Raw genomic sequence first — 13,290 nt, 5'->3', positions numbered from 1 at the left:
CAGGTCAATCTACCATAAAGTTTAAATATACATCTACATTTCAGAACATTTTTTCTCTCTTCCTGTCAGAAGGCTTCCTGAAAGAGATTAATATATTTTAAGCCAACTCCTTGAATTTTGCCCCATCTTTTTGGGTGCCTCCACTCAGTTGACATGTATGGGAATGCCCTCAGACATATTTGCAGGTGCAAGTCTGAGCATCAGGTCTACATACATTGGAAAGCTTTTAGTTTGCATATTACTACTAAATCCTAAAAGAGTACATTCTGAGCTTAACAGATTTATAGATGAAGATTTCAAAAGCAGGCAGAGCTACTAGCCTGCCATCATGTATTAGATATCCCCAGCAGAATTCGGTTCATTTTCTTTGAAATAAAGGAGATAGAGTGCTTAAAACCAGAGTAAGAGACTGCAAGAGGCTTAATTATTGTGTGTTGCTTCCAGGCACAGACATTTGAGTTTGAACACCTCCAGATTTAATGCCTTGGCCTGAAACAATTTTATAAAAGGCACAAATCAAGTAAGAAGATTGGCTGTCCTGACTTCTGGCTACCAGGGAAAGACAGCAAAGCCTCTGAGAGCAGGAAAGTATTACTTTTCTCTTTGCCTCCACCATCATAATCTTCTGCTTCTTTTCTCAAAATGAGTTAATGACCATGTTAAGTCTTCATGTTTCCAGTTCATCTATTTCCAAACTAGTCAGGTATTTTGTATTTCATTGGGCTATCATCTGACCCACACTTGTGGCTCACTAGAAATTTACTGGAAGAAATATTTTTCATCCTTTAGCTCAAGTAGAAAAGTCAGACTGAGCTCAAAAAATGTGGATTAAAAACCCCCAAAGTTACTTGGCCAAAATGCTCTATCAAGATAAAATATGCCTTTGTCCAGGAAAAATAACTTATTCATGGAAATTAGGCATTAGAAATGCGTTAGAAGTTATCTAGGAGAGCAGACAACCGCCCTTACTAATGCAAAACACAGAGCATCCAGCTTCCAGTCTGTACTGGTTCCCTTTGCTAGGCCAAGGCACAACTTCAGAAAGTGCAGTCTCACACACCAGTGTTGGGGGATGACAGACCTTTTGACCTGAAGGTCCCAGACCCCCTTGTGATACGCTTGGCCCAAGCTGTGCTCCACTGAAATGAATGTGGTTGTTCCTCTCCACTCCTCTTCAGCATCACCAGACTTGGTTATTTAAGCCATAAGCCTTTCTGCTTCCATTTGCATTAAAGTGGAGAGGAACAAATGCTTCATTTGAGGTCACATGCATCGTCTACACAGAACTAGAAGAGCCTGCTTTTTTGGCTTTATTGCCCTATTCCTTCTCAACATCCAGGAGCCAAGTCGCTGCCCACAAGCCCCATATGTATCTCTCCATTCGGAGCCCTACAACAGGCACCGGCCCTGAGAGCCACCGCGCAAGGCTGTCTCATCTCCCACGCTTCCTCTGCAAGCGGAATTTGCATACAGAGAGCAAGAGCCACCGTGTGCGCTACTCAGCATTGCGTGTCCTCCAGGCACACTTTGTCCTCTGAGTTATCTCCAGTGCTAATTTATTGCAGCATTCAAAGCAGCCAAGGCCGGTCCCTCCCACAGGAAGCAGGCTGACTCATTTTTCCACACACTGTATTTTCCTCTCCATGAGAGCCAAATGCTTCGGTCAAGAATAAACCACAAAAAAAGGGAGTCTCGTGCTTAAGCACCTCCTAAAACATGTGCACAGCCCATGGCCACTTGTGAAGCTATTTCTTTCACATGAACAATGAACCTAGAGACATTACACCCAGCTACAGTTGCCCCCATATGGCACACAACCATATTTGCTTCTGCTCTAAACTGCAGCTCCTAATCCTGTAAGATTATTTAGCCTGAGCTAATGGGTTTTAGCCTCAGCCAAACAGTTGGCTGAGTTAGCACTTACTGAAACAAGATGAAGACCACCATTTTGCCTTCACGCCCTTAAGCTCTTTGCCAAAGCATTCAGATACTTGCCTTACAAACTGGTTCTCATATATCAGTTAGCCTTGTGGGAAGGAAAAAAAAAATAGAACAATTACATTGCCAGGAAAACCCTGACTATCTACTCTGTCACGCTTTGCTTAATGATGCAGCAAAAGTCCACTATCCCTGGTAAAAGGATTTCTCAAGGACGCTTGGAAAGAAAAAAGTAGCAGTACCTTAGCATGTCTGTGTGTTAACAGCAGTTATCTCCAGCAGCACTTCCAGCTCTCCAGCCACAAGAAGCACGGGAAGCAACCAAAGCCAGTCACTTCACTCCCAAAAACAGGCAATCCAGCTTCAGGCTGAGCAAGTCCGGGTTTTCTGGAGCTTTCCACCAAGGAACTAAACATCTCCACTACTAACAACACGTCTCCAACTCAGTGGACAGGCACAAGCCCAGCCCCACACAAGAAGAACCCCAGCTGCTGCTCCCAGCTCTCTTATAGCCAGCAGCCCCCTGGCCTCTGCCTCCCAGGTGTGAGGCATCTGAGCTGACGCAGCATTAACTCCTTGCTACCCACAAGAGCCCACTGCAAGACCAGGGTGTGTTGAGAGGAAACTACTCAGGTTCTTGGTTTGTTTTATTTTAAAACTCGGGTAAATAGGAGGGAGCTCAAAGGACATGCTAAGCATTTCCTACTTGTCCTACAGCAGGGAAAGGGGAACAGATCTGCAGCAAAGAATTCTCACTTTCACACAAGAAATAAAATATTGTATTTCCAAAATATCACAACTGTGGGAGTAGCGCAGATCTTAAGATAAGCTGCCACTGCTGTCCTGCGTCTCACAGAATCCGCTCAGAGTAGGTTTAATGCTACAGCCGTGGGTCTTCTCCCATCAGTAATGTGTCCAGAGCCTGATGCTTATAAAAGAGCAATTCCAGTCCCTCTTCTCCATTACTCAGACTCCTTGCTTTGGCAATTAAGGATCCTCATCCTTCAGATCTTTGATTCCCGTTTTTTCTTGGCAGGTCCATTTTGTGCTAAAAATATTCTCCTCTGTTTCCTCTTTTGTCCACCCACTCCACTGCCAGTGTAGGACCCCCAGCCAATCTAGCTGGCCTGTGCTCGACGTCAGCCTGTTTTCCACCGAAGGGAAGGCTCATCAGCCTGTATGGCCATAACAAAGGAGGTCGGGCAGCGTGCCACAAAATCAAACACTTCTGGCTAAGCAGATATAGATTTATTGGATCCTCTGAATAAGAAGAGAGAAGGTGTAACCAGGAGGAGACCCGCAGGGGTGTAAAGACTACTGCAGGTAGCTGAGTGTGAGGGTGGGTGGCACAAAGGCACCAAACACCAGATCCGAAGTAATTTGGCTGAATGGCACTGAAAAAGGTGACAGGGAGACAAGGTGCCACATCCAGCTCACGATTTCCCACAGATGTAGGACTTCAGCGCCAGGCCACAGCAAGGAGCCCTCAGGCTGGACGCTGTGTGTCCCTACCATGGCCACCCCACACACCTTCCCCGAACGAAGCAGCAGTCGGATGGGCAACAAAGCCGAGAAGAACACTAGGGATGGGGGCTGACGGGTGCTATGGTGGGCTGCAGAGGTGGTTCCTGAGCAGAAAGAAACCGGCATTAGGAAATAAACCTTACCTGCAAAAGCTAAGCAGATAGACGCACTCTAGCTACTGGTATTTAATCCGCCTGCCAGATTGCTTATAGCTACTGGGTATATAATAGGTATATATTGCATAGCACTGTCCTAGCAGTTTTACAGTCTTAAAAAAAATTTATTTTCTAAAACTATCCCATGAGATCAATGTTAATGGTCTCTGTTGGACATTTACAACTGAAATATTTTGGAAGTGTTGCAGGTTTCCTGAATTCTCATTTTTCCACACAACTCCTCCAGCCGGTGACAGCTCTCCCACCAGGACCAAGCTTTTCCACACTTTGTATAGTTAGAGTTCCCCACACCTGGGCAGCAGCAGAGCGAGGCATGAGGCGAGGAGAGGCTCATCACATCATTTGGCAGAGATGGGGACAACGTTGGCCCCAGCCATGATGCACAATGCTCACCAGCTCCAACGTTCTGTGCTGCACTGGGGAGCGGTGGGAGGAGATCCTCTGGAAAAAGCTCAGCCAGGTCCCCCTCCTCCTCCTCCTCCTCCAGCCTTAGTGCTCACGGGGCCGTTTCTCAGACTTTTTACCTCACTCGCCACTGCCAGATGGTGTTTTGTCCTTTCTTCAGTACTTTTTTCCAGAGGCACTGCTGGCATCCCTGAGAGGCTCAGCCGTGCCCCGTGTGGGCACTGTAGCCCTGGCCTTCCCTCAGAGAGGTCCCCGCAGCCCCGCTGCCAGTGCCTGGACACCTAGACCCAAGAAATTCCGCCCCTCGCCCCAGCAAAATGCGTATTTAAGAATTGTCATTAAAACACACACTTGTCGTGCAGCCTTCACAAGCTTCACTGGCAACATCAACCACAAAAAAAATCTCCTCTCGTCCAAATTGAAGCATCAGCATCACACCACCACGATGGTGAGCAATATGCACGCTCCATACAGCTCCATCCCTCGTCCCTTCACCTCTTTACAACAACAGAAAATCCCCACTGTTAATCCGGTCCCTGGCAATGACCAGTCTGAGCTTCGCCTGTTAATGTCTCCCAGTCACTGCTTTTACTTCAGGTTCCTCTGAATTTGTGGAAGTGATCTCCCTGTCTTAGCTCAACCCCCAGAACTTTTTCACCTTACTTTCTCCCCGACTTGCTGAGGAGGGGGAGTGAGAGAGCGGCTGGGTGGGCATCTGGCCAACCCACCACAGCGCCATTGCCCTTCCCCACACGTGTGGTGGCATCACCGTAACGGCGCTGAGGGTGCCACGACGCGAGAAATCCCTCCCCTGTGCACACAGATCAGCAAACGCGAACTGGAGCCCTCAAAAGGTGACGAGCGGCAAGCGCTGCTGTCACGTGAGCACTTTCCTGGAGAGACTAATGCTTCGAATAACAATCTAAAGTTGACCTGAATTAAAAGCTTTGGTAAAAGTCTCTCAAAGATTCCCAAACTGGGCAATCTCCAGGTATGAAAAATATAGATGGTTGCTTATGGGGCCGGCATGCCAAGGGCTAGGAAGTAGCCATGGCCTCACCGTTTGCTTGGCATGGGTTGGCTAGCCCAGAAGACCACACTTCCCTCCGCCGCCGGCTGGCACTGGGGTGCCAGGGTGCTGGCCATGGTGACAGGGCGGCAATTGCAGTCCTCTGGGATTTTCCTCAGCAGCCAGACTAACATAATTTTTTAACTTATTGTTGTAAAGCAAGTTGTGTTTGTTGGTTTGTTGTGTTTGTTGGTTCCTCCTTTGCTTGCATTTCAGTAGCCGAATACATCTTCCTGTGGTTTGCAGTGCTAATGGTACCATGGTGGGAACGGGGAGTCCCTTGGACTCCGCCATTAGCAAATTAATAAGAGGAGTAACACACTCCCCTGAGTGTTACAAATTTAGCATTAATTAGGACTCTTCTTTCTTAGCTATTTTAGTCAAGAAAATCTTCAATATCTTTTGTTAAATTTGAATCATCATCTTTGTAGAAGTAAACCATAGGGAAACATTGCTTTCTTCACCCAGCTACAGTCTAATAAGCTTTTTCCATTCTCCTTTTCTTTCTGACATGACTTATAGCTGGATATTTTGCATGCAGTTAGTTTTATTTCGCAAATCTTCCCCCAAAGAGAGTTTTCTTGGAATGAGAGTAACCTCCAGGCCATGCATTTCTCACAGTCCATCCCAGACATTTCAAAGATCCCCTCTTCACAGGAGCGTCCAAGTGCTCCGATTTATTTACATTTATTTAGTTTATTTATTGCTCTTATATTCCAGCTGTTAAACCTCATGGAGTTATTGTAACTGTTAATGCCATATTTTTCTGCCAAATATCTACACAGCTTTGTGTATTTTAGCACTTCAGGATTAATCACGAGAGAAACTTAATCAGGTTTGCAATGAAAAAAGCCCTTAATTAGAGCAGAGGCCAAATGTCTTCCTGCTCTTCCTTTCTTCTTGCACTGCCCGGATCTCATCTAAACCTTGCCTGAAGTCCAGAAAACAATCTCACTGTTGATTGAATCTATCTAATTGTGAATTGATGTCTACACTTTGTGGGTGTGTTTCAAACTCTGCCTGGTGGCTGTGTTGGCTGATTTGCCTATCCCCAGGAAATTAATTCTTTCTAACTACAGAGCAAAGCTGTGATGTTGGGCAATATATGTCTGCCTTTCTGGGAAGAATATTACTTCTCTCTAGCAAAATCAATGCATCGCTGAATGATTGACATAGGCACAAAAGGTTTTAGCTTTTAACGTTTCGGAAAGCACTGATGGGGAAGAGAAAGCACTACAGTTTGCATACCAAGAGTAGGGCCAGACTGGCTGAGGCAGAAGAAACTTTCCTCAATTCAACAAAAGCCATAGCTTATTTAAGCAATAAATGGAAAATGTAGATAGGAGGTTACATCTTCTCATGGCACTAAGTAAAAGAGCGTGTTAGAAGCATTCAGTAGTGGGCTCATGGTTTAAAACGCCTATGTACACATGTACAGCAGTGTGGAGAACGTGGCTTTCCATAAAATAATGCAAATTGATGCTAAAATCTAGACTTTATGATCGATTAGAAGGGGTAGTTCAGCAGCAGTATTGATAACCTCTGAAACAAAGGTAGCATGAAAAGGGGTTTTCCATGACCACAGCTCAGCTCAGAAGGCTTTGTCTCGTGTCTAGGAAAACTCAAGCCTTTGCAAAGGTGAGACTGAAGGTATCGGCCATTTCCCTATCTAGAAGAACTGGATGAAGACTTTTCCTCATTCTTCTGTGGAGGGAAACACATGAAACACATTTCTGTTTACTTCTGTTAAGCGGCTGGTCAGAGAGAGTATTCTGCACTGTATGAGGCTAAAGAAAGTATTATTTTTACTTTTCTCTACTGCATGAGATAGGATGTGAATGCCATACGCTGAGGTGACACTGTAACACCCTGTCTGCTTTAGGGCCCGATGTGCTAACAGTAAGTGAGTCCTTTCTTCCCTCCATGTGGTCTGTAACTGCGGGAATGAGATGTGTGAGTGTGTAAGCTGAGGAGCAAGTAGATCAATTCCAGATGATGATTTAAAGCTGGTGAATACAAACCTTACAGTCCTGCGAGCAGCCTAGTACCAGAAAGGACCTTTGAGGTCAATTCATTTCCCTTCTGTCGTAGGCAGCCCTCTGAAAGAAACTGCATGATAAAGTGATCCAGCTCCATCCCAAAATTAATTTTTGCCACCATTTCTCCTACAGTAATGGTTCAGGAGGAGGAATCCTACTGCAGCTCCTTGGAAATGTAGAAGTCTTCCTATTCCTAGCCTCAATATACTCTTATCCAGTTTATTCATATAATTTTTTTCTGCCAAAATTGTGCTGCTGCTTGAATAGCGCTTCTCCCTTCTGTGTGCTTATCCGTGATGTATTTATAGGGAGTCTTCTCTCAGCATTCATTGCAAGAGATAAAACAAGCCATCTTTTTTTAGCCTCCTTTCATATAACAGACTTTCCACGATCTGGATCACCCTTGCAGCCCATCCTTTCACCTGCTCCAGTCTGAGCATGGGGACCAGAACTAGCCACAGCAGCTATATATTGTCTTACCAGGGATTTTTACAATGCCATTAACACTCCCTTGTTTCTTACTGCTATGTTGTACATTTACACTGCCTGTACATAGATTTGTTCTAGCGTATAAATTATGTTATACAGTTAACCATCAAATACCGGTATGTCATCTCATCTGGTACCACTTATGCTCCTTGGGAGTGTGGTCAGCATCTTGCAGGCAAAATCCTTTGGTGCTTTTCATCTGGTGCTTTTTCATCCTTGATAGCTCCCGCAGAGTATTTCAGCATGAAAATGTTTCAGCAGTCTTTACAAAAGCAAGTGAATCATTCAAAAAAACCACAATCCATCCATCTTCTTTAGTGTCATCAATTAATAGCTGCTCAGGATGCTTTGAAATCTATAGCTGCTTAAGGGAAGAAAAATAACCAACCCCTTCCTATAGTGCTGTGCTATCATATTTTGCGTACTCTGCCTGCGCAAGGAAGCTTTATTAAATAAATGAGGTGAGGGCGATACGCAAAGGTCTTTGATGTGAGGCTTTAAAGAAGGGGGCAAGACAAGTTACGCTAAGCCGGGATAAGAAGGGAACTAAAAACCAACTGGTAGACAAAATTATTTCTCATTGTTTGAAATCATTTCTCATTCCAGAAGCCAGTAGTCAGAGCCTGGCTGATTTCGGTCGCCGTGCTTCTGTCTTCTGCTGCCCCTGCAAGCAAGTAGTGTTGGGAGCAACCACAGTTTCCTCCACTTGATGGAGCTGGAACAGCCCTTTACCTCTTGCTTCTGATTTGGATTATTTTGCTGCAGACTGTGCAAAAGAAGGGGCTATTTTTGAAAAAGGGTGGTGTTGCTTTTGTGGGCAGCTCAGGCTGGGTCTGCATGCTCAGTCCTTAGGTCACAAGCTGCTAGAGCAAAGTCATTGCACCCTGCGGTGGAGCTGCTGCCTTGGGCTCTGTGTTGGCCAGAGCACCCTGAGTCAAATCCTGACCCACGTTTGCCAGACACAAGGATGCACTCCCAAACCTGCCCACACCTGCTGACCCCAACGCGAGTTTTCTCCTCTTGCCCGCATCCCTCCATCCCACCTCATGTCCCTGTCTAAGGCATTGTGGCCACTGATGGCTTTGCCGTTGGACATATGGCTCTGCCTGTGCCTCAAACCAGGACAGCAATGCTGCCTCTTGAGGGAGATCACTTCCAGCTAATCTGCCAGAGGGGAAGGTCTATGCCTAAGAGTAATGAAACCTGATGGAGGCTAATTAAATAGAAAACCATCCATTTGTGCTATCTCATTAGGGATTTCTCATAAAAAACCTTATGTTCTCTTACAAGCCTAAACAAGTGTGTTCACCATGTAAAAATCAGCCATAAAGCTGTCTGGAGAGTAGTTAACATGTCTAAGCTGTCATTTATACGCGCTGTCTGCAGCCTGGATCCTGCAGGTGGGAATAGCCTTTCCCCTGTCCTCAAACCACCCCGGGTAAATGGGGCATCCCTCCTTCGAAATGGGAAAGAGGGCCAAGCCCAGCGATCCTGCGCCGACAGTCATGTGGAGCGGATGTTTCTCCGTCTGGCCCTCACGGGAGCCAGAAATCAGAGGCAAAGAGCACTTACTATTTTAGACCTGTGCCAGAGATGTTCAGAGGTCTAGAAAGTGTAAGTATAATGATAGTGTTTCCTGGGGGCTATGCAGATTGGCTCTTCCTGCCTTCGTGAGTGGCCTGGTGTCCTCCTCAACCCCAACTAGGCTACTATTTTTGAGGAAAACTGAGTTTCCTGTAGGGCACAAGAGTCACCATGCTGTTTTGCAATGGAAGAAAGTCATAGGCTGTGCCCCCTTGGCTGCCCCAAGGGAAAAATCAACATGGTCTAAATGGCTGCTCTCCTCAATGTCTGTCCAGGATGAGCTTTTCCCTCACGCAGACTCTGCAGGCTTCAAAGTTTCTGCCAAAACTAGGGCCTGTGCAGAAGTTATATCGGGGCCGATCTTCCCATGGGCAGGAGGAGATAACTGCTTTCCGTCTATGGGGTGACCACCTGGGGTAACCCCAGCTGGTGTCTCGTTGCAGGCCTCAGAGGTGGAGCGGCAGCTCTCCCTGCAGGTCCACACCCTCCGGGAGGACTTTCGGGAGAAGAACTCCTCCAGCAGTCAACACATCGTGCGGCTCGAGAGCCTCCAGGCTGAGGTGAGTCCCCTGCGCTCAGCCTTGCTCCTTCCCAGGGTGGCCAGGGCTGTTTTTAACTTGCATAACGAACCCCTCTGAAAGGAGTAAACAAAACCTGCTGCTTGGAGCAAAGAGAAAGATGGTGGTTGTGGGGCAAAGGACTCCCCAGCAAGGATTTTTGCTGCAGCCCAGGGTTGGGCGGGGTGGCATGGGCCAGCTTCCACTGCTACCTTAGCCACAAGCGCACCTGCAAAATAAATGGATGAGCAGGATCTTCCAGGAGCTAAACCATGGCTGCGCTCTTGCAGGGCTGCTGCCCAGTACAGACTAAACTCAGGGGTATGGTGGGAAGGTCTGCAAGGGTGTTTTTTTTTCTGTTTCACATGCTTGCAAAGAAAGCATCAATCCTCTCCTGCCTCTGAGCCACGCAATTGGGAAAGCAAGGAGCCCCTGCCTGTTTTAGCTCTGATACATTAGCAGGAATGATACTACCTTCCTTCCTCTTCCATTCACTGATGGGGGTCACTGGGGATGAGGTAGGCAGGAACTAGAGGGGTAGATGTTCAACGCTACTACCCCACCATTTTTTTTTTCATTATTTATAAGCTGCCTAGAAGACCTTTTCCTAAAAATCTCTCAATTTCTTCTTTTCTCCTGCTCCCTCCTGCTCCCTGATGGTCCCCTTTTCTTCCCTCCCCCTTGGTGCGGAGCAGCAGGTCCTTGAAGTAAGTATGGAGGCTCAGAAAGGGTTTGCCCGCATGTGCATTGCTGTCATCATGCATGCCTGTCACTGTGCATGCCCCACGTTGCCTCCTCGCCTCCTTTCTGTCTCTTGCTTTCCAAATCCCTTTCCCCCTGAGCTTTTCCCATGGCCCACGGCAGGGCGATGTTTTTCTGTTACATGGTCACTCACAGGGTGTTCAAAACTGGTTTGGATACCAAGGATGAACTGCTGAACAATCTCTGTGTTACACCTCTTATTTTTCTCGCACCCTTTTTCTCCAACCCACGCAAATCATGATGGTGGTGGGAAGGGACCTATCAGAAACCATTAGTCACCTAAGAGCAGCTTTCTAATACCTACATCAGCCTTTGCTCTGTAGAAATAGCACGTCCTCACTCTTTGCTAATATTCCTTCGTGCAGCCAAATCTTTCCAGCAACCTGGAAAGCAGCAGAGACAAGGTCCCAAAGAGGCCAAGAAACCAGTGGGAAGTTGCTGAAATTTTCTCTGGTTCATCAACTGAAAGGAGGCCCCAGGGAATATTTAGAGTTCTACTGGACTGGTAAATGGCATGCCTGGTCCCCACAGGCCCTGTGTGTACTAATCTGGGAAAAGGCTCCTTTTCATTCGTTAAACAAGAAGTGACCTTGGTAGTGCTGATTCATCCCGTGCACTGTTCCCAGCTAACTGAATCACAGAGGTTTTTGCTTGGCACATTGTCCCTCTTCACCTGAAATTACCGCCCTTGACAATTAAAAGAAATGAACCAATTTTAAAGGCAACTGATTGCGGGGAGACTAAAAATAAGCATGGCACAGAAAGGAGTCTTCACAAGTAAAAAGGCAGAAAAATCCCTGGTGAGGACCTGGTGAAGATGCAGGAATTAAGAGGAGCATATGGGCAGAGCTGTGGCACAGCCCTGCGGGGAGGAGGATCCCGTGGGCTCACCCCGTGGTCTCCAGCACCCGTACTGGAGAAAATGCTGCCATGCTCAGCCAGGGACCGGCCAGGAGAAGTAACTAATTTCGTCCAGTCTTGCAAATTTTAAGGCGCAAGGGGTGGGTAGGGCTGCTCGCCTTTTAATCCTTGTGGACGTTTCTGCCTGCTCCCCAGCCTCCTGCCAAGGCACACCCAGCCCCTTTGGAGCTGCCCCTGCAGCCTGGGGAACGAGCATTTTCCTTTCAGAGCCTTCCTAAGCTTTAAACCGCGCACAGAGATACACTTTCTTTCATACAGGTACAGAAGACTTGGTGCATACTTTTGAAGACAGTGCATACTTCTGCTTTCTGCTGTTTCGTTTGTCGCTTGGGAACGTGATTTCCCTCCTCTCTGCTCCCTGGAAAGTGAGAAGTCCAACACCACTTCTCTTTCCTCCGCAGATCAAAATGCTGACGGACAGAAAGCGGGAGCTGGAGCATCGCCTTAGTGCCGTGATGGAGGAGAACGACCTGCTCCAGGGAACCGTGGAGGAGCTGCAGGACCGAGTCCTCATCCTGGAGAGACAAAGCCATGACAAGGACCTGCAGGTGAGGAGGCAGCGACGGGACAGGGAAGAGGGGGAAATGGAGTAGAAGATGTGGTCTGGGGTAAAATTGACCAGGAAGATAATCAGGAACTGGGAGACAAAACAACTGGAAGAATAAAATAGCTCATGTAAGCACGGCAACAAGCAAGGTCCTGGATGTTCCCCACAGGGACAGGTAACAGGAGCCGCAATGGGACATCTAGACAGCAAAGAGCAGCTTGGGATGGAGATCTGAGCACAGGAGTAGGACAGGGTTCTGGGAAAAGAGGTGAATGCAAAAAGAAGCAGAGAACTCTGGCTGCAGTTCATTTTACTGAATTTTTTAATAGTAGAACTGGCTTCAAAAGGAGCTTATTTAGACCCCGCTGTCCCAGAGGGTGGTAGCTGACCTCATAGCTCAGATGGTTTCCCAGTGTGTCACGAAATGTCACTCCCTGGAGAACAAGCTGGCACCTCTCTGGCTTCAGGCGTCTTAGTGGAGAGTAAGATTTTTTCATTTTCTCTTCTGCGGGTTGACAACCGCTGGATTGACAACCTGAATCTTTCTCTCTCTCTGTCTATATATATATCTATACACACACACATATTTCTGTATGTGTATAGATTTTTTAAAAGCATGTCTTTATTACTTTTCTTTTTGGATTCACTTCCTGCTGTGTTGTTTTCAGAAATTTTTTTTACCTGAGTCCCAACTTCTTCACAATGTTCCTCATTTTAGTGCTGATTAACCTGCTGTTTTTGTCTTTCAGGATATTCTGGAGTCCATACCGTGGGTAATGACATTTGGAGATTGTTAAGCTCCAATAAATAGCAATGCCATCCAGGAGTACTTTCCTCCTGGCTGAAAACCCTCTTTTGTGACACCCATTCCTCCCTTTCAGCTCTTTCACAAACCGAAAGATTCATCCAGTCCATGTCACCTCCCCAAATTTTTATTTTCCCTGCTTCCTTGACAAATTCCTTGGTTTTCTTTGCAAGCTGCACCAAAGCCAGCTGGAGCTCCAGGAGGTGCGTCTGTCCTACCGGCAGCTGCAGGGGAAGGTAGAAGAGCTCAGTGAGGAGAGAAGTCTCCAAAATATCAACACAACCAGCACGTCCCTACTATCTGAGATAGAGCAGAGCATGGAGGCAGAGGAGCTGGAACAAGAACGAGAACAGGTATTTGCCCTCCAGCCCCTGGGAAAGCCCACAGACCTCTGTGACCAGCCCCAGAGGGAGGGGGAGTTTCATGCATTTCATCTGGATTTGGAGCTGAACTAAGAGATAGAAACAGGTTGTG

At 46.9% G+C, this 13,290-nt stretch overlaps 1 protein-coding gene across 1 annotated transcript in view; it reads left to right on the top strand.

Annotated features, from left to right (window-relative positions):
- The window catches only part of BICDL1 (BICD family like cargo adaptor 1), a 51,868-nt gene that overhangs the window by 22,519 nt on the left and 16,059 nt on the right, over window positions 1–13,290 (top strand). The window contains 4 exon segments of the mRNA XM_075434433.1: window positions 9,668–9,784; window positions 10,477–10,488; window positions 11,866–12,012; window positions 12,990–13,169. Coding sequence (XP_075290548.1) covers window positions 9,668–9,784; window positions 10,477–10,488; window positions 11,866–12,012; window positions 12,990–13,169 — 456 coding nt within the window.

Source organism: Opisthocomus hoazin, chromosome 13 (genome assembly GCF_030867145.1).
Source record: "Opisthocomus hoazin isolate bOpiHoa1 chromosome 13, bOpiHoa1.hap1, whole genome shotgun sequence".
In the NCBI taxonomy this organism is placed as follows: domain Eukaryota; kingdom Metazoa; phylum Chordata; class Aves; order Opisthocomiformes; family Opisthocomidae; genus Opisthocomus; species Opisthocomus hoazin.
Note: the sequence above shows the minus strand (reverse complement) of the source record. Positions and strands in the feature narration are given on the sequence as shown.